Genomic DNA, 21,454 nt, shown 5'->3' on the forward strand with positions numbered 1-21,454 from the left:
CGAGCGTTTCCCTTTCAATGAACGGTCTGCGGGCGAGGATGACATCAGCAGCATGGAGCGGGGCCCTCTTCCGCCGACGTTCACAAGTGTCTACCGCCTCTTCCTCAGGGCGTCCTCCGCCGCCGTCCTCCACCACAAGGTCGCCACCCGCCACCTGCGCCTGCTGTGGCGCCCCACCTTCCGCGAGGCCGCGCGCGTCATCCGCACCCTGCAGGACCCCGCGCTCGGCACCGACGAGCGCGCGCGCTGCGAGCGGTGGCTGGCGCGCTGGGACACCACCGGTGAGTCCTTACACTCGCTGTCGCCGCCGCCGCCGTATATGTGCGCGCGCGCATGTACTCTCGCGGCGCCGCTCATCGCTCGCGCACACTAGTGGACGACACCCTCGCGCTGCTGTACAGCTCCGCGCGCTCGCGCGGCCTCGCGCACAGGCTCACGCGCAACCTCTCCTTCACGGCGCACGACTTCCACGGGTGGCACGACCGGCGCCTCAACAAGCCCGCGCCCGCGTGGAACCCGCACGCGGACAAATTCGCCGCCCGCAAAGGCAAGTTCGCGGCGCCGGCCCAGACGACGGCCCAGACAGCCTTGGCGACTGCGCGCGCGGGCGCGCGGGACAGGAGGCGCGCTAGCGCGGCGGGCGGCGGGGTGGAGTGGAGCGCGCTTGCGGAGGTTGTGCGGATGGCGGAGGGCGCGGCTGGGATCTCGCTGGGGCGGCTGGAGTTTTTCCGCAGGAGGGCGTAGCGCGATGATGTTCGCGGCGTGCAGGTGGCAGGCCAGCTAGCTAGCTACTGTAGTGCACATCACGCCGTGCTCGATGCGCGAGGGTTTTTTGATCGTGTCGCGGGCGTATTTCATTGCTCGCCTGCCTGCAGTGGGTCCATGACGATCGCTGTTTTTCTGTGTCTACGCCGTAGTCCCCATTAGCAACGCCAGCGGTGCACGCCTAACCGTACGGGCTTTAGCATGTGTGTAGCCTGATGCAAAGTAGCCAAAAGAAAACCGAGCAGATGAAAGCAAACGCGGACGCAGCAGAGCATGCAAGAAAATAAAAGAAGGTAAGAATAAAAATCAGTCCAAATCCACGAGGCTCTCCCTGACCAGCCGCGCCCGCTCCTCGACCGACTCCAGTATCTTGTTCAGATCCGCCAGCTCCTCCCGCGGGTCGGCCTTCCGCGCCAGCCGCGCAGGCACGACGGGCAGATGCCGCCCCGCCGCCCAGTCGTCCCACAGCACCTTCACGACCTCCTGCACCCACCGCTCCCGCTCCTCCATGCGCTTCAGCTCCTTCCGCCGCCCCGCCTCCTCCCGGCGCCCAACGAGCCGGAACGTGAACAGGTTGCTCACCACGAGCACCGCGATGACGCAGTACAGCACCGCCGTCGTGCTCGGCGCCGACACGCCCGCGAAGCTCGCGCCGCTCCAGCTCTCCGAGATGAGGTCCCAAAGCGTGCGCACAGACATTTTCGCGACGCCGTACCCGCCTTCGAACGTGTCGTACGCCCACTGCAGCGCGCGCTGGTCGTGCGAGCGCGGCTTGCCCTCGTCGCTGCCGGCCTCGTGTGCAGGTGAAGCTGGTGTCGCGACTGCCTCGGGCTCCGCCGCCGCGACGGCGGCCGCGGGGTCTATGCCTTCAGGGATGAACTCGGATTGGTGCTCCCGTATGTACCGGCGCGCAGCCTTGTCCAGCTCGGCGTGGTACGTCTTCTGGCCCTCGATCGCCGACTTTTCGATGATGCCTGTTCACCGCGGTGTGACGACGCAGGGGGGGAAGCGAAGCGATCAATTCGTTGCCGCCGACGACAGAGATAAAACGCGCGCACCTTTGATGAAGCTCCTCCCGGTCCACTCAACCTGGGTCGTGACGATGACCTTGGTCGACACCGCGCTCGCCCACATGATGCACGTGCGCGTCTTGACCGCGAACACGCCCCCGCTGGGCACGTCCGGGGTGCGCGTTGTCGTGACCGTGATGACATGGTCGTCAAAGTCACAATACACCGTCTCGTCGCGCAGTTCGCACTTCGTCGAGCGCGGGCCGATGCTCCCGTTGAGGGGCTTGATATACGACATGTTGCGCGTGAGGCACTTGGGCTCCGCCGCTGACGGCGTCCAATCCGAGATCTGGATGTCTGTGGGGTTTGTGATTCAGTGGTGGAAATAAATCAACCATAGAGAGTCTCATACCCTCGAGCTTTTGATCGACTCTCATAAAGTCCTTGATGAACCCGCTGGCAAACAGGAGGTTGTATATCCTCTCTGGCGTGCCAGGGAGCACGGTGTCCATCGCGATCTCGCTATAATGTTGGCCACTCTTCGAGCACGCACACTGCGTCGACTTGTGCAGCATCACCGCCGGTCCGCCTGCCCCCTCTGGCGCGCCCCCCGGCGCGCCCTCTTCGATCGCGAGCGGGCCTTCGACCGACTCGTCTGTGGGGCGCGCGAGGCGCCATATGTTGTGGATCACGTCGTATACGGTGTCGCGCGCGAGGAAGGAGGCGAAGGTGTACTTGGTGCGGGGCGTCGTGATCAGGATCGCGTTTGGGATCACGTACGCCGTCATCCGCTTCTCTAGCGTCTGGATATCGTAGATGGGGATCACGAGCTACGCGAGGGGAGCGATTCAGTGAGGATGCAGGCAGGTGTGGAGCGGTGCTTACGTCCGTGACCCAGCCAAAGATGTTAGCATGAAAGCAAATATGGTTTTCAGATATATATATGCGGCCCTGAATCAGGATCTCGCGCTGCAGCGCGCACCCGTAGTCTGTCCAATCATGTAAGAGCTCAGCAGGCGAGCCCTTCGCGACAAACGCACCTTCAATGAGGTAGTCGCCCTCCGGCACGTTCGGGAACAGATCGTGGAAGTCCGCGTTGCGCTTGTTGCTCGCGACGGCGAACCCGGTCACGGGAATGTCGTCCGCCCGCAAGTCCGCGAGGAGCTGGTCATCCTCATCGTCTAGCTCGTCGTCGTCCTCATCTCCGGACACTCCTATCCCTCCATATGTAGACATGTCGCCGTCACTCAGGTCCATGCCTGGCTGTGATAGCGAGCCGTTCCGCGAGCGAGAGTAGGAGCGCACGGACGGCGTGCCATCGTCGAGGGACGACCGCGGGCTCATATGGTGGCCACTGAGGGCGGGCGAGCGCTTCTGCACGGCTGACGACAAAGAGCCTGAGCGACCGTTTTGGCGACGCGGAGGAGAGGCTGAGTTCTCGGAGCCCCTAGGAGGTTCGATCATGGGCATCATGCCAGGGTTGACCATGGCAAGGCCCGATGCAGCGAGGGCCGACGCGAGACCGCTCGGTTTGCGCTTGGGAGAGCGCGGGGCGGATAACGGCGGGACAGGGGCAGGTTGTGGAGCGCCTGAGTTGTTCGTTCCGGTGCGCAGCCAGGTTCGCTTTTTGCGCGCGCTGGCTGTCGATGTGATAGATACAGAGTCCGAGTCGCGGTTGGAGTTGGATTGTGCAGAAAGGAGTGCGGGGAAGGACTGGGTGGGGGTGACGGAGATGGGTGAGCTGGTCGTAGGGGTGATCACAAACTCGGGGGGGATCTGGGTGGGGGACTCGACGAGGGCACGCTGGTTGGCGTCGGTGACCGCACGGGCGTGCTGCGCGGCGGGGTCGTTGCGGTCCTGGGTGCGCGAGGAGGATGGAGAGCGCGAGCGCGGGATGGTGGGCACGCTCATGACGCGGTCACGCAGATTGCCCGTGGACGAGGACGGCGTGAGCGTGCGCTTTGCGGGCGGATTCCATGCATGCGTGTGCCCCGGCATAGGCGTTGGCATCCCATCATCGTAACGTGGGCTGTCCATGGACACGGAGCCTGTCGCCGTCCGTCCGTCGCTTGGATGCTCGCTTCCCCCATAGACACTGCCTTCGCGTGTGCTCGGAAATGAACTCAGGTGGCTCTGCGGGGACGGCGGCACGACGGTGACGCTCGGCTGCGACCGCAGGGAGCTGCTTGGAGAGCCCGAGGGGCGCGCGGGCAGTGGGGGTGCGTCGACGCTTAGGCTTTGGAAAGACGGCGGCGTTGATGGCGAGGACATCGCGCGCGCGCGCTCGGTGTGCTCTGGCGATCCGCCCCGCGACCGGTTGTTGTTCGCTCCAGCGTTCGGCTTGACGAGTTTCGTGAGGAAGTTGGGCGCCATCGCGCGAGGATAATAGCTCGGGATGTCGAGCAATGTGGAATTAGTGTGGTGTCGAGTCGGTCAGTCGGTGCTCAGGATTGCGGATGCTGGAGCGCAAGAGATATGGAATAAAATAAGGGTATAGATGGCCTATCACTGGCCAACGGATCCGTCGTGAGTGTGTGGTGGAGCCCCAGATATGCGAAGCAATGAGGCTGGAATTTGACCGTGGGCGTAGAACTCTTTCACTACTCCTTCTAAGTGCGACTTTCCACTTCGTCACCAAATTAGATCGGCGAAATTGCGGTTAGGTTGGCAGGGAATTTTCGTTTCATGAAGAACAAAAGGCAATGGTACTCTGACATTAGATGTTCTACAAGTAATGGCATTGCGCCATCCGTATGTGCGAGATATGCGTAACTGTGCAAAGTACTAGGGAATATATAGCAATGTGGGAGATGGACGAACGGGAAGAAGATAATATATTAGTGGATGATAGAGCAATATTCGATACAAGTACGTCGAGGCTAAAACAGTCTTGCGAACAGAACACTAAGGAGGCATCAGATAATGTCAGAGAATAAACACCGTTCTGCACCGTTCGCGCGTCAATCAGACAAGCTTGCAACCCATGATGCGAACTGAGAGGGAACGCCTTGTGGTGAGCCCGTGAGAGCAAAACACAATACATAGTAGCTTACCGTTTCCGTCGGGGGTGCCGATGCCATACAACATCTCAGTCGGATGGAACGCGAGAGAGTTTGAGCGAGGGATGAAGGGCGATGGCCCAGAGCGCGAAGGTAAAGATGAGAGGCCCGTCGTCAGGTTCACAGTCGAGTGAATGTCCGGGCGCGCGATGGACTGGACTGTCGTGCGCTGATATCTCCAATTGGTCTGCATCAGCGCGGAAGACCTGCACCATGCCCATGATGAGTTTCTGCATGACCAAAAAAAGAGGCAAGACACAGTGACTTGCCCTGCAAAGACGCCCGTCTGTTCGTGCGCATCAAATGCTGAAAGCCCGTTTGGGAACAGGTCCCATGAGTGAGCAGGTCTGTCGGAGCCGCGGATATCCCACAGCTTGATCTCGCCGTTCAGACTGGCACATGAAGAGGTTAGCTGACGATCTCGAGGTACGTTTGAGGTTCAAAAGAGAAGATAATGTTCACCTCGCTGAAATGAACTGCCCACCAAATGTCGGATGCCATCGAACGTTCTGTACCCAGCTATTGTGCGCGTTGTACGAGCGCACGACAGCTTCCTCCAGACGTCGATCGAATACCTTGACCACACCGTCTGCGTAGCTCGCGATGAACATGGAAGACGTCCTGCCGTCTGACACCATGGTAGTGACTGGGCTCTCCGACTCGGTCATCAAGTCCTACCGCACACGTGAGTGTTGAGAAAATATTTGTAAAATCGGCTGAGCATACCATGACCTGCGACTCCGTGTGCGCGTCCCATACCCTGATGATCCGCGAGTCTCCGCTGACGAGGAGGGAGCCACCAGACTGCTTCCAGTCCACGATGACGCCGCTCCCGTGCCGGACCGGGATCACCTCGTTCAGCCCCCGGAAGGCGCTGACCATCTGAACGCCCGTATTACTGGTCGCCGGATCGTAGTTGCGATACAAACGAATCATGCCGTCCGCTGGAAGGCATCTGCTGAGTGCATCCACAGACACAAGAATGGAATTGGAAACTTACCTGTGCCGACCAGGATGATGCCGCCTACCTCCTGGTTGATGATCTTGACAGTGGTGATGCCTGCTTGTTTCGGATTACCGTTGAAGAAGGTACTAAGGCATTGTCGATGCGACCAGTCCCAGACTCTGCATCAGACACGTGAGAAGGCTGAGACGTTGAGACAGGAAGACCCTAAATGCTCACTGTACGATGTCGGTCTCGTTTGCAATAACGAGATGAGGGTCGTATGCATGGAATGCAATAGAAAGTGGTGAACCCGACACATGAAGCGTCGTCACAGGTCGATCCCATCTACGTCCGTCTGAGTAGAGAAAAGCTAGATGTGAGATTGAATTCAGTTCTGCAATAAAAAAGGTTCTGACCAGCAATTTCAGCGTGCGATCGAGTCTCCGGAATGATCTGCTCATTACGTTGCTGGCGCCACGCTTGGTAGTTATACTCGAAGCTGCCAGGCTCATCAGCTTCCGCTTGCTGGAGATTAGAAGAGGCGATGAGCAACGGAGATCTCGAGACCGAGGAACAGAGTACTCACCCGCATTTGAGGCTCCTTGAAGTACTCGCTGCACCAGTCGAAGAACCGAGATTTCAGCGGCAGAGTATCACGAACGCCGGCACCCGTCCCCAAGCCCAGATGTACAGCGCTTACACTCGGTCCCACACTGTCCGACGGACTCGTCAAGACGCCACCAACCATATTCATCTGACCCATTCGGCGTCGTACCCTCAACCTCATCATGTCCTCCTCCATCAGCGCCTCCATGACGTCCGATGGACTGAACTCTGCCTGCTGCTGTGACGCGTCCTCTTTTGAATAACGAGAGGAAGATGATGGCGATACAGGTGCGCTCATCGAATAACCCTTCGTCGGCAGCCGTGTGTACGGTGAAGCGTACTCAGCTAAATTGAGGTTTGGAGAAGGGGGCCGAGAGATGTCCGGTTGCTCCAAGTGGGTTGGTGAGCGCAGTGGATGGGTAGAGTAGGATGTCCGATGCCCATCGTCGAGCGTTGGGAAAGCAATGCCTCCCGCGAAGTTCTTGAGAATGTTGGCAAAGGACGATGTGCGCCGCAGAGTGTTAGAGACGCCGGATGAGAGGGTATTCATAGTATCGCTGCGGTTGATGCTAGGACGCGCTGATGTTGGCGATGGCGGTCGCGAGCGGCCTGCTGATGACGTCAGAGAAGAGCGGCGCGAGCGATACCCACCTAGCGGTTTCGTGTCTAGTAGCAGAGGTGAACTGCTCAGAGACGTGCTATTAAGGCGAGTGAAGGGAGATTCCAGCAGAAGGGCTGTAATATAGTCAACTACGGTTTGAGCATGGGTCGCAACTTCAAGGTAAGGGTCGACGGAAAGCTCCAAGAGGACGGTGAAGATGGTGAAGAAAGAGGATAACAAGACTCGACTTTCTTGGCGCAGACCATCGTCGTCACCGAACGATTCCAGCCAGTCCGCTACCGCTTGACCAGTAACGTGTTCTTCATGGAATTGTGGGTCTCCACCCACAGTCCATAGCCTATCCTCCTCCCAGTAAATCCAAGCACAGACGACAAAGTATCCTCGCCATTCCTTGACGAGGCAGCTAATAAGAACCAAAAGTTCTTTGCGCGCCATGGGGCTAGCGTCTTCCCTAATTGCCAGTGCCGCGCCTGTCACAACGGCGACCTCCATTCGGAAGTGTATGCGCTCCTCCAGATGCAGCATCGTCCCAGATCCTCCCCCTCCTGTCTTGTTTGGGTCAACGGATCCAGACGCACCCAGGAACGTACCAAGGGCATATAACGCGGCAGTCCTGACCTCGGGCGAGTCATCTGACAACAAAGCAATGAATTTGTCCTGGGTGCCATTGTCGACCCCAAACTCCTTGAGTTCGTCATTACCGTCCCACATCTGTGCAATGCACAGCGCAGACCACTGCCGAAGGAGGAAGTCACCCTCGTCTAGGCGCTCGAAGCAAGAATGAAAGACGCTCTCTCGCCAGCATGCGTTCTGACCAGGAGGAAAATCGCGAGCTATAGCAGAGAGTACGAATGCACACATGGCCTTGTGCTCCGACACGTTTGGTATGGCGACGTTCAAAGGGTCCTCCGGAGTCGCAAGCACGCTTGCAAAATACTTATATCCTTGATTTGTATGCAAATCTTTTTGGCATGAAGGATCTACGGCAAGAATGCGCGCCCAGATGAAGATCAAAACGGGTCGCAAATCCTGACCAGCTGCCTGCAGCAATTTAGATATGTATGGAAAGATTCCGATGGCTAGTGCGAGATCGACAGCCCAAGGGCCCAGATCGACGAACTGTGAGAGGAGAATGAGAGCCCGCATTCGATGCGGCTGGGACAGAAGAACCTGCAGAACGATCGGTAGCTGTTCTGGTGGCTTGCGTGGGACAAGATGGTGATCGTTCTTGGCGGAATTACTGTGAGGTTGTGACGACTGGGGCCCACCGTTTGCAAGCCCACAGTCCGCATTAGCGTCGCCGTTGCTCTGCAAAGGTAAAGAAAGTGGACCACGCTTGGTGAGCGCCGAACCACCCCGAGATATCCATACCTCGAATGCGGTCAATTGGTCGGAGAAGAACCGACTAGGAATGTAGACGTATGGCTTCTCGCCGAGAGCGTTGGACTTGTCCAGGCGAAGTGCCGGTGCTTGTGCCTGCGCCTGTCGCCGCGCGCGCATGGACGCGGTACCGCCATTCTTGGCAACCAAGTCGGTATATTTCAAAAGCTCTGGAAGCTGCCGCAAGCACGCGTCGACCGCGAGATCCCAGGATGCCCATAGCGGATGAGTGTTGGTTGGAGGGAGAGATGGAGATGTGTGGGGCGTGCAATGGTAGTTCTTCATGATCCGCTCTGCCAACAAAAAGTTACGGAACAAGGAGGCGATGAGGAGGTCAGACCGGTACAATCGAGTGAATACCTCGCGCGAAAACGACGTCCATGCGATAGTGTCAGTGATCGCAGTGAAAATCCAATTTAACTCTCCTAGAGGCGTCCGCCGGTCTTTGAGATCGCCAGGAACCTGCATGACCATGTCTGCCGATACCTTATTCGGCAACTGGTTGTGCATGACAAAATAGCGAAGGGCGATATCAATAGGGGAGGTGAGACAAGAAGTGAAGACATCAGCAGGGAGTTCAGGACATGATGGAAGTTGTTCGTTCGCAGCGCAGGCTGCCAGCTGTATTGACTCGGAATACGGCGGACCGTCCATCAGACCTGCGTCCCTGTTCTCCGCATCGCGTCGTTTCGCAAAATTGTTGAAATTGAGTAACAGATTCCCAGCTGCTGAACAGTCCCAGATATAGACGCATGGTGTTCCGAGCCAAGCCTGTACCTCCGCTAAAGAAACCGGAATATATTGAGTATAATTCCTGTTAAAGCACCATAGTTCACCGCTAGGCGTTGGTTTCGGTACGCCATGTCCATTGTAGTAAAACAGGACAGCGTCATCTTTGGCTTGTTTACGCAAGGTCGTGCAGAAGCGACGTAGATCCTCGTAAGACGGGTCTAGAATGGGCTTGTACGGGATTTTAGGGCTGAGCCCCTCGAATTGATGCTGAAGATTAGTCCCAATAACCTCCAGTGCTTTATGAGACGGCATAGTGTGAGGGTCGACCCAGCATTCAAGCACCGCACAAGGATTTGTCTTGATGATGTCTGGGGGGTCGACATCGATGTTGAGGCACAAAACAAGGGCAGCATGAGACGTTTTCAGCTTTCCAGGTGAGGATCTCCATTGGCTTGTGACAGGAGCCCAAGGTGGAGGGGGTGTAGGATTGCCACAGGTCAGATGGCGTTTCGCAGACCAGTGAGGAATTATGGGAGTGGGATCGGAGAGGGTTGCAATTGAACCGTTTCCTTGTCCGTCCATCTCCGAGCTCCCGTTTAACCTGTTGCCACGAGTCGACGTCGTATCGGAGCCGTTCACAGACTGCTGAAAGTCCCGCTCCGTGTCTGAGTCTTCGTCTGAGTGCCGTCTGCCATTCTGATATCCGGAGGCCCAATCATTGACGCCTGCTTGATTCAGTGTGAGTTCTAGCTGCGGTCCACTGATAAAAACGCACCAGGGTGTTCTCTGTAGAAATCCTGTCGTGATTGCATATATATTTGGTCCCCACCTCGAGCTGTGGGATTGTGTGAATCTTACGTCGAGCTGGATTCACCGGTTGGCTTACTTGGATTGCGAGTAGACATGGAATTAGGTGCTGGACCGTCCCTTCAGACCAGCTCGAATCAAGTCGAGTGTCAAGAGTCGAGTAAGCGCCAGCTTTTCTTGCTTTGGGATATCGCGAACGTTATGTGCAAGGGTAGAGGGGTCGTTGTAATAAACTGGAGCCCACAGACGCGTGACTGCAGCAAGTCACGCTCTCGTTCATACCAAAGCTGGCCCGCGCGGCTCCTGCCAGGACACTACAACTCAGCTGCTCGTCCCTTCACCCGTTCTTTCGTCTTCTCGCTACACGCTCGTTTTTACAACTTCTGGGCGCCAGTGCGCGCGAATCAACGCGATATGGCCTCCATAGATCCTCCTGTCGGCGCGACTGTCGAGATACCTGTTGGACGCGGCCTGGTGAGGTTCTGTGGACAGACACAGTTCGCTACAGGAAAGTGGGTCGGCGTCGAACTTGCAGAACTCAAAGGCAAGAATGACGGAAGTGTACAAGGGCAGTCCTATTTCACTTGTAAAATGGGTCACGGCGTCTTTGTTCGTCCCAGCCAGATCAAGGCTATCATCACAGAACCACCTGCGCCTGCGCCTATCAATAATGTATGTTATATTCGATTGACCTCCCCTGCTTGATCCATAACTTGAAATTTTAGCGCACCCCTCCAATGGTGAATCGACAACCCGTGGGCCACCAGAGAACAGCCAGCAACAGCAACGGAGTAGCTCGCCGCCAGTCTCTACGCTCCATGCCCCCTTCTTCGCCTCGTGCGTCCAGCCCAGGGAAAGCAGGGGCATCTCCTCTACCGAATCGTACTTCTAGACTCGCTCCGGTCCCATTATCACCCACAAAGCGCGTCCCTCCAGCTGTCGCGTCGGTCAGGAAAACAGTGACAGCTGCACGACGGTCGTCAATGCATGAGTCCAGTCTTCGAAACAGCTCCGTGGATATTTCTCGGAAGGATGAGCCGTCTGCGTCCGGGAACAACTCGGCTGCTCGCACTATAACTCTAAAGCCGATTCCCTCCCCACCACTCCCGATGCAGCCCTCCACGCAACAGCCGTCTCCAATACTATCAACGACTCCCGAATTCCTCACCACATCACCTCCCTCTCCCACAATCCCAAAACCGCCAATCCCTCCCCCTCCCGAACCTGTGAGTACAAATTCAAGTTGCGCGTCTTCATCTAACAATTGGACAGGATGACCAAGAGCTCCAAGAACTGCGCGCTAAAATTCGTGTACTAGAAGCTAAACGAGCGGATGATGCACGACATATCAGAGAGCTCGAGACCAAGCTCAATGAAGCAGAATCATTTGTCGCATTGAGACCGAAATTGCAGGCGAAGCTTAATTCTCAACAGACCGACCTCATTGCTGCCCGCCGGGAACTCGCTGATGCGCAGCAGCTGTCAGAGCTGACGGAAACTCGACTGCTTGACTCTCAGGAGCAGCTTGAAATGGCCATGTTGGACAAGGAAGTGTCTGAAGAAAGGGCGGAGGCCGCCGAAGCCGAGGTGGAAGAGCTGAAGGAGAAATTGGCTGAGGTGGAGGTTGAGCTTGGAGTGCTCAAGGGGGAAGGCGGCGGAGGTGGGCTTCAGACTCTCCGTTTTATCACCACATTCATTACATCTCCATTTGTTTCGAAGGAGGGAGCGAGGCCGGCGGGGAGGTCAATATCACGAGTTCTTTGCAATTCATTCAGTTGGAGAAGCAAAATACTCGCTTGAAGGAAGCTCTCGTGCGGTTCGTTCTTTGGTGTATTATCGGTCTCGCTTCTCAGGCTGACCCTTCGCAGTCTCCGTGATATCACCCAGGAGACTGAGCAAGAACAGCGCCGCAGGATTCAAGAGATGGAGAAAGACGTAATGAATGTTGAGGAACTGCATTGTCTGTCACTCATTCTATTCTTCGATTCGGCCGCGCCTAATCAAATGTCATAGCCCAATTGGACTCCAGCCTGATCAAGCTCGCCAATGCTGAAACCCAGATTGAGGATCTGAAGCTGCAGCTCGACGACGCTTTGGGAGCGGAAGAGATGCTAGTACAATTGACTGAACGTAACCTCATGCTAGGCGAGGTGGGTCACTCTGTGCATTTACAAAGTTCTCAATGTTGACTCATGAATACTGTAGAAAATCGAAGAGATGCGAATCACCATCGAGGACCTGGAGGCACTCAAAGAGCTCAGCGACGAACTCGAAGAGAACCATGTAGAGACTGAAAAGGCTATGCAAGAGGAAATCAGTCAGTCTTATATTGTCTGTCACTCATGATATAGTGAGCTGATCAAGCCTTCATAACAGATGAGAGGGATATTCAAATACGGGAGCAGCGCAGCAAGATCGAGTCACTAGAAGAAATCTGTCAAGACTTAGAAAACACGATTTCTCAGTTCAGGGAGCTCGTCATGCAGCTTCAAAGGTGAATGCATCTTCACTGATAACCAAGCCATGGTTGCCAATGATTTTTGCTGTCAGCGAACTGGACTCCCTACGTACTCAGACGCAGACTGTCCAGAGCGAGTATGCTGCTGCGACGTCACAGACAGCTGCCATGATGTCGTTGAACCTGAAATTGCAATCTACCGCGTCTAAGAATCAAGCCAAGAACATCGATCTCGAGATCAAGCGGATTGAGGCCAGAGAAGCGCGCGAGCTGTTATCAATTGTACAGGTGAGCATCATGTCGTCATTTGAATTCTTGCCACTGACCAAATTCATGCCATCAGCCATACTTGCCTCAAATCTACGTGGAATCGGATAGCGATGCAACCAGCTGCTACTTGTTATTCCAGCGCATGGCTCTCAAGACCGACTTAATCAATCTTGTCACGGCTCAGATGCATGGATTGCCAGACTCCCTCAACGGCTCAGTAACGGATACCCTTGTTGGTGTTTGTGAGGTGAGGGTTTACATCTTTCATCATGGCTAACAGCTCTGAACATGTCTCTTCTTCAGCTAAGAGGAGCTGTCGCCGTTTTGTCCACAATTTGCAAGCGCTTCGCTGCTATACTTCGTCACTGTGACGTTGAATCCTTCCTCAATGTCGGACGCCTTTATTCAGAGATTGCGCCTTTGGAGAAAAGAATCGACATGCACATCGACCTCCTGCGTAGAGAAGAATTTCGCGAAGTTGAATGTGTTAGTGACATCAACAAGTAATACTGCCCGTTTGACCACATGTTATATGTCGCTGACCTGGTCATTCTCCTCAGGATCCAAGTTCAATTTGATCATCTTGCCGAAACATATTTCGAGCATTTCGAATATGATATTGGAGAACGCGAGCTTGGTTATGCGCTCTCACTGGATCATGACCTCGATATGTATGCGGCATCCATTGGTCTCACTAAAACCGCAGTTGAGACTGTTTTGAAAGATGAAGGTACGTAGCATCTGATTCATTCTCTTTGAATACTTCCAATTTTGACTTGAATAGATGTTGTACTTGAACTCGGAGATGCCAATGCCCAAGAAGCTTTCTTTGAGCCAATACAGAAGTCATTGGACCAATACAAGAGTGCTAAGGCTATATCCAGGTATGGCGAAATTCCTTTTTGTTCTTGTCCGGCCCTGACGATCTTCTGGCATATAGAAAACTGACGAAAAGACTCGAGGAGCTCACCGATGAATCCTCAGCTCTCAAGGCGACAATTGCACCTCAGCTCAAAGCGCTCAGCAACATTGTCTCTGATCTGGTTAACTTCGGTATTCAGGTGCGCCTTTTCTTCTCTCCTAACTTAGCGCTCTAAGATGTTGGACCCTGTAGCTTGCTCAACAAACCATGCCATACATCTACGATGCTCGTGCTTCGAAACATTCCTTCCAGCTCTCTAAGGTTCTGTCGTTCGTCGGCGACGTTGCATCCTCTACCGTGTGGAAGAACAAGAAAGATATCTCGTCCTGCTGGGATGCTTTGTGCGATGCCATGTCCCAAGTGATTACACAGGCGAACGCGCTCTTGCCGATCACGATGGAGGCCCAAAATATCATCAAGAGTACGTTACACTGCCTGACTTCCGTCGTTTCTTCCTTCTTAACTCCTTCCAGTCAATGGTGCCGCACCATGGGTTATTCGAGTTGAGGAAATCAAAGCGAACATGGCCATCAATGTCGAAGCGGAACGTAAAGTTGCTCAACTTCACGAAGAGATTCAAGGCCTCGTCCGTAACCTCAAAGCCAAGGAGCAGCAATCGCAAGAATCAACTGTCAAGATCGAACTCATGGAACGTCGGATGGAAACGGTCAAGAAACAGGCAGATACTATAGCCGATCTAGAGGACGAGCTGGCGAAGGCTCGAAAGCAGGAGAAGTCCTATCAGGATGCTACCGACCAGCTTCAGGCGGATTTGGACGCCTTGGAGCAAGAAAATATCAAGCTCAAAGCTGCCGGTGTCTATGCCGAGCGACAAGGTGTGTATATAAGCTCATAAGCTCCACGTGCGTGTGATCTGATCATGGATCTTGCCTTAGCCTCCGGAAATCCTGCAGTCGAAACGGAGAATATTGCCATTGAAGGCAATCTCGAGACATCTCATCTCCTTGAACAGGTGAGTTTGACACTAATCCTGTGCATGGGGAATTGATTCACAGCAACAATTTAGCTCGATGCCTTCCGTGGAGCCGTTCGTTTCTTACGAATGGAGAATTCATATCTGAAGGGTCAAGACCTGCTGAAAGAGATCAGTGACCTGCCTCCGCTGCCGGAACCCGTTAGCCGCCGACCAACGCCACCTCTCGATGCATCCGGACTGTCAGACACAGACGATTCAGACTCAGAGGTACTGTCTCGTCCGGCACCGACCTTGCGCTCACTGGCCACAGAGCGTAAGGTTCTGTACCGTGAAGTCATCAAGTTCTCCTCCAGTCCGCGGGTAGTCGATCTGTCAGTGAATGCCCCATCTCGTGCGGATGGGACTAGAAATGGCAAGTCCTGGATGCCGAAGAAGAAGACACCAGCATACCAAGTATGGGAACGAAAGGTGGAGGCTGAGCGGCTGAGCCGACGGGTGCAAGGGTTGTTAGAACGGACAAGTTCTCTTTCATCATGACCACATGTGGTAGACTGTCGTTTTTCCTCCTATTGTATACGCTATGTTAGGTATGTATAATGTCGAATATACCCTATGGATGCTTGCTATGGATGATCGATGACGATTCATTATCAATTTTGTCTGACCCTTGCATCATAGGAGATATTGTGCTGTGAACGAGCTCGAACCGATTCAGTATGATATCCGTGGATACTGAGCGAAGCGCCGAAGGCTGATGACCGACGGAGATTCAATCGGAGACTAAACCTTAGTAAACTTTGGGGGTGGCGAGACGACTCCCCCCTTCACGCCACCGTTTCTGCCACTCTCTGCCACTGCTCTGCCACCGTTCGCCACCCGTTCGCCACAGCTACCCAGCTTTACCCAGCCTTTCACATCTGAGATTCAGAAATTATCCAAGATATTCCCTTGATAGCAGCCAGCAGATCTAGAGTTTCCTTGATATTAACATGGTTCGCGCGCACGCAAAACAGACGGTGAGCCCGTCAGGTGCCCGAATCAAGCCTTCAGCCACCTTACATTATCTCTTCACGATCTCCGCTAGCCTGAGGAGAAGAAAGAAACCCAGAAGAAGAAGACACCGACTAAAAAGAAGGTCGAAACTGGCATATGGCCCTGCAAAATCAATGGCTGCAATAAGGAGTTTGCTCGTGAAGCTGATCTAAAGAGACATCAGCGAACGACGAAAGTCCATTCATTACCCGGGTTGTAAGTCATGATGTTATGTCTATATACAGACAATTCTTACCTCGACCTCTAGTGCTTGTCCTCAGTGCGAAGCTACGTTCACTCGGGTACTGATACTCTATCAAATCACATGTATGGCCTACTTATCTTCTTATAGACAGATGCTCTACGACGTCACCAAAAATCACGGTAAGTAATCCAGTGTTTTTGCTCGCCATGCCTCAATACTGTCCGTAGCCACAATGGCGTGGTTATTGAGCCAGACCAAGATAAGGGCAAGGTACCAACACGCGACGATGAAGCTGCCTCCCCCGGCTCGAAGTCGCACAGTCGCAGCGCAAGTCCAGGTTCAAAGGGCAAAGCACAAGCATCCGGCTCAACGTCGACATCGCCTGGGGCAGGGCCTTCGGCTGCTGGACCCGCGGGATACTATCGACAGCAAGGCATGAATGCAGGTAATCGCATCGTTTATTGGAGCGCGCAGATTATTTATTAAGTCGCCAGAGTTTGTAGTGTTCGTCCCGACTCGCAACCCTGGAGAGCCGATGATGAATACCAGCTATTCAACGATCGGCCTTCCTACATCTGCCACAAGACTAGCGCATCCTCAAGCGAATTGGGTTCCACCCCCACCGTGGGATGCAGGCCACCCCATGGGTCCTTACCATCATTTACCAGGTGCACCTCCAGGGTATTACGCACCGGCATACTACCGTCATGCTCCTGGCATGATGCCACCACCTCCTCACCATCCACAGAACTCTGAAATGAATAGCCAGCCCCAAACGCCCAATGGACAAGAATCTTCGCATGACGAGCAGCGCGACAATTCCAATGAGCAAGTTGTTGATCCTGAGTTATCCGAAGGCGGACAGGCAGCCGGCCGCCCTTCTCAGAAGAAAACTGCGCAAGCTGCTCCCGTCATTGACCCATCCCTCGACGCCGGAGGGGCGAGATCTACACATGATGCGCCTCCGACCGGGAGTCCACCTGTTTCGCTGGCGATTACACAGGCAGCTATGCAAGCTGTATTGGACGCTGCGAGGCGGCAAGCTGAAATTTTAGATGCGGAGAAGGTTCAAGCAGCAGCTCGGAACAACGCAGAGGCCGCCACTTCGCCTACGGCGGACTCAGACCAAGGGATGGAGGACAACATGGAAGTTGACGACCATGCTGATGGTGGTGCTGGACCCGCTGGAGAGGAAACGACATCCAACTCGGCGCCGTTGCCCAAAATGGTCGAGGGACAAACAGAGGAGACTGAGCTTATATTGAAACCTGGTATGTATCGATTCACTCTTCGTACAGTCATTGTCAATACTGATTGTATCTGTAGAAGACCTACTCACTCAGGTTTGTTTTAATCATTCTCTTACATTGCACAGACCTGCTGCTAAACATCTCCTTACTCAATCAGGAGTCTCTTGCATCTCCGCCCCCAGCCTAGATGGCTTCTCTACTTTCCGATGTCCTTTCCATATCTCTTTTTCCTTTGTCGCATTATTGTAATATTGTCGGGATTTTTGTCATTTGTCATTTAATTATGGAGTTATGTGTATTTTTCTCATCGCCATGTTCTGTGAAGCTTGCCATAGTAGATGGACGATGGTATCACTTAGATGTATTACAAGCTGTGGAGAGCTTAATGCAGGTTGACACGCTACTGATACATGTCTAGAGGCTTTGCTGTTGAGAGCAGAGAAATAAACGAAGATCGGAAGAGATAGCGGAATCATCACAAGATATTTTCTTTGGGCCACTTGTACTGTGGACCAACCTACGGTATGCAGATAATTTGAGCCCCAAGAAACGCGCCGTTCCAGGAATAGACGCACCTGTTGAACGCACATCGCGCCCAATTTATGACCAGCAATAATACACTCGTCAATGCTCTTACCAGCGACAAAAGCGCCGAGGAAACCACCGGCAAACGCATCACCGGCGGCGTTAGTGTCGACAATCTGGGAGTCTGCAAGGGGCGTCACGGGGAAGATCTTTGGTTCATCGGGTGTGGACGAGGAGACGAAGATGGTGGAAGAAGGGCCTTGGGTGATGACGACGGTACGGGCGCGGGAGGGGTTGGATTTGGGCAGCGTCGCGAGCGACTTGGCGATCGCGGGGATGTTCTCCTTGTCGGGGAGTCCAGTGGCGCTTGCCCATGCAGCAGCTTCGCTCTCGTTTCCAATGATGATGTCGCAGTAGGGGAAGATTTGCTCGAGCTGGACTTTGAAGAATTGGGGGATGAAGGGAGCAGATAGGTTGAGAGCGAAAACCTGCGAATGACCGATAGTGATTGTGAGATCATGCTTCTATAGGGAGCTGAGTGTGTACCTTCCCAGCATCGGATGCTTTCTTGGCGACTTCGACGGCGGACTCGATGCCGTGAGTGAGGAAGTAACCCTCAACGTAGAATACTTTGGCGCCATCGATCAGGCGAGCGACTTCAGGAGAAGAGAGATGTGCCTTCTCGAATTTCTCAGCCGCGCGCAAGGTGGTGACGAGCGATCTGCGACTGCCTGAGCATACGACCATCTTTGGAGGGGTGACAAGCATTACCTGTGGTGACCAGTAATGACCACGGCACATGCGCCTGTCTTCTCGCCCTTCTTGACGAGGTAGGCTTCTTGCAGCCCCTCGCGCTTGTTCGCGACTTTCAGCTGCTCTGCGAGCTCGTCGTCGCCGACACATCCGGTGTATACGACAGAGTTGGGGGGTAGCACATACTAATAGCAGTCTAGTGAGTGAGCCAAAAAAATCGAAGTGCAGGCAAATAATCGTACAGCAGCTCCTCTGGCAGCATTCTGTGCAGCGCCTCCCGCAAGATATGCGATATTGGGCACTCGAACAACATCGTCATACCTTCCAGGTAAGGTCAGGCGGGCAGCAGCTCTTAGTGCTCAGCAACAAAACTCACAAAGGCAGATGCTTGTCCTCGGCCAAGATGGCATCATTTGCCTTGAGATCATACTTTTTGAGCAGTTCCTCTCCATTTGACACTTGCATATCAAGCAGGGGATTTCCCATGCAGAAGAGGGGGTAAGTCTGCGAAGCCATTTTTGTGAGAATAAGGCGGTTGGTTTGTCTGTAAAGCAAGAAGAGTTGGAAAGGGACCCTGATCCCAATCGGAGCCCGTGGGAAACCGACAATCGAACGTCAACTGTTGAATATTGAATGTTGCTTGAGATGACTAGAAGGTCCCTAGCAGTCCGCGTTTCTTAGGACAATTCAGGCGCCTATTTCTGTTGACCTCTACGACGAAAGATCAAGCTATAAAGTCTGTTTTCCTCGTGGGACTGGCAGTCGGGACGTATCCTCTAGCTAGCCCCACCCGTTGTGTTCGTCATTGCCCATATATGTGGAGTTTGGCACTCATGACATGATGGATGATGGCATGATGCCTCGGACTCTAGGCCCTTACAGGACTCTTACGCCTTTGGGGCTTGGAGTTCTAGTCAATGAGCATCAGTCTTATCGCACTCATCAACATCCTCCATGTCTTCGTCTTCACATGAAGTATATCGTGTCGCGCTCCGTGGCGATGCGATCCTCACAAGCCCTCGGTGGAATAAAGGCACTGCGTTTACCGAGCGAGAGCGCAAGGCCTTCGGCCTTACAGGCCGTCTTCCCTATCGAATCAATACACTCGACGAGCAATGTGCTCGCGCGTACGACCAACTACAGGCACGCACAGAGCCTCTTCGGAAGAACTCGTTTCTGCAAAGCTTGAAGGACCAGAACTGGGTGCTATACTACCAACTCATACAGCGTCATCTTCGGGAGCTCATTCCAATCATATACACGCCAACAGAGGTGAGTGTGTCCTTTTATACATTGGTATCCGCTTTACCTGACGGGTTTGAATATCTAGGCCGATGCCATTGCCCAATATTCACATCTGTTCAGGAGGAGCGAGGGTCTATACTTGACCTTCCCTGACCAAGATTCGATGGAAGAAAGCTTCTTACAGCAGACGCGCGGCCGCAAGCTTGACTTGATTGTTTGCTCTGATGCGGAGGCGATTCTAGGAATTGGCGATCAGGGAGTTGGGGTGCAAATTAATCCATTTATCTTCGGGCATGGCTGTTGACATTTTTTTGAAGGGCATCGGAGTACGTTGCATCGTCTCCACACATCATTGAATCATGATTCAAATGTGTGGTTCTGCCAGATCTCTGTCGCGAAGTCTGTAATTTATACGTACGTTCCTCCGATTCTCACACCGAGGGAAATATATTGATGGCTATCCGTACAGCTTGGTAGGAGGTATTGACCCACACAAGTCGCTGAGCGTCACACTCGACGTTGGAACGAACAATGAATCGCTCTTGAATGACGAGCTCTATGTGGTATGTCCTACAAAGCTACCTAGTGCCGCGTATGAAACGAACTTGACCGCACAGGGATGGCCACACGAACGCGTGCGAGGCGAAGAATACGATAAATTCATAGACAAGTTCGAATTCTCTTCGCTGCTCGGATGCAACATGCTCACCTGATGTCGCAGATTTGTTCAGTTGGTCCGGAAGTATTATCCCCACAGTCTGCTGCACTTCGAAGACTTTGGCGTCACAAACGCACAACGGCTATTGGATTTTTATAGAGACAAGCACGCTGTTTTCAACGATGATGTTCAGGGGACGGGCGCAGTGACCCTCGCAGCGGTGATGTCTGCAATCGGTGTGACGAAGAGTACCCTTGCGAATCAGCGCTTCATTATATATGGCGCTGGATCAGCGGGCCTGGGCATCGCACATCAACTTCGAGATGCCCTTGTCCAACTCGATTCAGTCCCCTACGAGCAGGCCAACAAGGCCTTCTATCTTGTCGATAAGTACGGCCTCGTGAAGGAATCTCTCGGCGCGGACAAGATACGTCCTTCTCTGCGCGATTTCGTAAGGCCGGATGTGGAGTGGGATGACGTGCCGACAAACGACAAGGGGGAGGTCAGCCTGTTCGAGGTCGTGAGGAAGGTGAAGCCGACTGTGCTCATCGGGTGCTCGACTCACGCCGGTGGATTCACGGAAGAAATCGTGAAGGAGATGGCGAAAGGCTGTGAAAGGCCTATCATCATGCCGTTGTCGAATCCCAGCAGGCTTGTCGAAGTAGATCCGGCGAAGGCCAACGATTGGACAAAGGGAAGAGCTTTACTCGCTACGGGGAGCCCTTTTCCACCTGCTAAGATGCCCAATGGCAAAGATTACATGTAGGTCTAACCGTCGCTATCGTGAAATGGAGGCTCATTCATATCTGTCTGACCAGCATTGCCGAATGCAACAGTAGGCACACCTGATACCTATAAAGCCATATTTCACCCTCATTATGCCCCTTTAGATGCACTCATTTATCCAGGTCTCGGCGCAGGCGCTGTACTTTCACAGTCGCGCAGCTTGACGGATAGCATGATCCTCGCTGGAACGCAGCGTCTAGCAGCGCTATCCCCAGCACTCAAAGATCCGGACAACGCTTTACTTCCCGACTTTTCAGATGCACCTGCAGTCAATTTCGAAGTTACCGTTGCTGTCGCTGAACAAGCGATCGAGGAGGGAAGTGCAGGGGTATCATGGGGAAAGGAGGAAGTAAGAGAGAGAGCAAGACAGATGCTATGGGCGCCGGTCTATGGCGACTACGAATTTGACGTGAACGGCGAGGAGTGAAAGGTATCCCAGTGTGTTTCATATCCAGTGACCAGTCGAAAACTGTGCAGGTAGGGTAC

At 53.9% G+C, this 21,454-nt stretch overlaps 7 protein-coding genes across 7 annotated transcripts; 4 read left to right on the forward strand and 3 right to left on the reverse strand.

The window, feature by feature from the left end:
* Nucleotides 1–52: 52 nt before the first annotated feature.
* Nucleotides 53–744, forward strand: HETIRDRAFT_308487 (uncharacterized protein; the record flags this gene model as incomplete). The annotated part of the gene is made up of 2 exons (XM_009542318.1): nt 53–281; nt 374–744. The coding sequence occupies 2 exons, from the start codon at nt 53–55 to the stop codon at nt 742–744; spliced, it is 600 nt and encodes a 199-aa protein (XP_009540613.1).
* A 327-nt stretch (nt 745–1,071) lies between these two features.
* Nucleotides 1,072–3,339, reverse strand: HETIRDRAFT_456585 (uncharacterized protein; the record flags this gene model as incomplete). Its single annotated transcript, XM_009542319.1, has 5 exons — nt 2,816–3,339; nt 2,661–2,764; nt 2,188–2,605; nt 1,824–2,132; nt 1,072–1,739 (listed from the first exon to the last, which is right to left on the reverse strand). The coding sequence occupies exons 1-5, from the start codon at nt 3,261–3,263 to the stop codon at nt 1,072–1,074; spliced, it is 1,947 nt and encodes a 648-aa protein (XP_009540614.1). The 5' UTR covers nt 3,264–3,339.
* A 1,129-nt stretch (nt 3,340–4,468) lies between these two features.
* On the reverse strand, nt 4,469–9,815 carry HETIRDRAFT_153535 (uncharacterized protein; the record flags this gene model as incomplete). The annotated part of the gene is made up of 11 exons (XM_009542320.1): nt 4,469–4,768; nt 4,829–5,040; nt 5,104–5,226; nt 5,297–5,508; nt 5,561–5,778; nt 5,835–5,959; nt 6,018–6,135; nt 6,197–6,305; nt 6,367–6,965; nt 7,038–9,488; nt 9,764–9,815. 11 exons carry the CDS (start codon nt 9,813–9,815, stop codon nt 4,740–4,742), a joined length of 4,248 nt encoding a protein of 1,415 aa, XP_009540615.1. The 3' UTR covers nt 4,469–4,739.
* Nucleotides 9,816–10,341: 526 nt separating this feature from the next.
* Nucleotides 10,342–15,051, forward strand: HETIRDRAFT_42360 (uncharacterized protein; the record flags this gene model as incomplete). Its single annotated transcript, XM_009542065.1, has 18 exons — nt 10,342–10,599; nt 10,920–11,153; nt 11,200–11,587; nt 11,650–11,743; nt 11,796–11,887; nt 11,941–12,077; nt 12,133–12,244; nt 12,304–12,421; nt 12,478–12,673; nt 12,729–12,902; nt 12,959–13,158; nt 13,216–13,385; nt 13,440–13,539; nt 13,596–13,716; nt 13,770–13,998; nt 14,051–14,413; nt 14,474–14,550; nt 14,605–15,051. The coding sequence occupies 18 exons, from the start codon at nt 10,342–10,344 to the stop codon at nt 15,049–15,051; spliced, it is 3,510 nt and encodes a 1,169-aa protein (XP_009540360.1).
* A 452-nt stretch (nt 15,052–15,503) lies between these two features.
* On the forward strand, nt 15,504–17,188 carry HETIRDRAFT_413015 (uncharacterized protein; the record flags this gene model as incomplete). Its single annotated transcript, XM_009542321.1, has 8 exons — nt 15,504–15,530; nt 15,599–15,762; nt 15,815–15,848; nt 15,899–15,930; nt 15,979–16,196; nt 16,255–17,022; nt 17,078–17,094; nt 17,159–17,188. 8 exons carry the CDS (start codon nt 15,504–15,506, stop codon nt 17,186–17,188), a joined length of 1,290 nt encoding a protein of 429 aa, XP_009540616.1.
* Nucleotides 16,491–18,817, reverse strand: HETIRDRAFT_437482 (uncharacterized protein). Its single transcript, XM_009542322.1, is given in 8 exon segments — nt 16,491–17,022; nt 17,124–17,128; nt 17,147–17,518; nt 17,577–18,014; nt 18,073–18,247; nt 18,298–18,464; nt 18,522–18,600; nt 18,656–18,817. 6 exon segments carry the CDS (start codon nt 18,793–18,795, stop codon nt 17,477–17,479), a joined length of 1,041 nt encoding a protein of 346 aa, XP_009540617.1. The 5' UTR covers nt 18,796–18,817; the 3' UTR covers nt 16,491–17,022; nt 17,124–17,128; nt 17,147–17,476.
* A 416-nt stretch (nt 18,818–19,233) lies between these two features.
* Nucleotides 19,234–21,395, forward strand: HETIRDRAFT_307063 (uncharacterized protein; the record flags this gene model as incomplete). Its single annotated transcript, XM_009542323.1, has 8 exons — nt 19,234–19,551; nt 19,610–19,789; nt 19,910–19,938; nt 19,994–20,087; nt 20,142–20,194; nt 20,246–20,944; nt 21,001–21,017; nt 21,073–21,395. The coding sequence occupies 8 exons, from the start codon at nt 19,234–19,236 to the stop codon at nt 21,393–21,395; spliced, it is 1,713 nt and encodes a 570-aa protein (XP_009540618.1).
* Between the last annotated feature and the right edge of the window lie 59 nt (nt 21,396–21,454).

This window comes from Heterobasidion irregulare (assembly GCF_000320585.1).
Source record: "Heterobasidion irregulare TC 32-1 unplaced genomic scaffold scaffold_01, whole genome shotgun sequence".
Classification (NCBI taxonomy): Eukaryota; Fungi; Basidiomycota; class Agaricomycetes; order Russulales; family Bondarzewiaceae; genus Heterobasidion; species Heterobasidion irregulare.

What these genes read in the sequence shown, in the direction of transcription:
- HETIRDRAFT_437482 (XM_009542322.1), bottom strand. Translation starts at nt 18,795, where the DNA reads ATGGCTTCGCAGACTTACCCCCTCTTCTGCATGGGAAATCCCCTGCTT. An exon ending in GAGGACAAGCATCTGCCTTT is followed by an intron (nt 18,601 to 18,655) that starts GTGAGTTTTGTT and finishes CTTACCTGGAAG; the next exon opens with GTATGACGATGTTGTTCGAG. An exon ending in ATGCTGCCAGAGGAGCTGCT is followed by an intron (nt 18,465 to 18,521) that starts GTACGATTATTT and finishes GACTGCTATTAG; the next exon opens with TATGTGCTACCCCCCAACTC.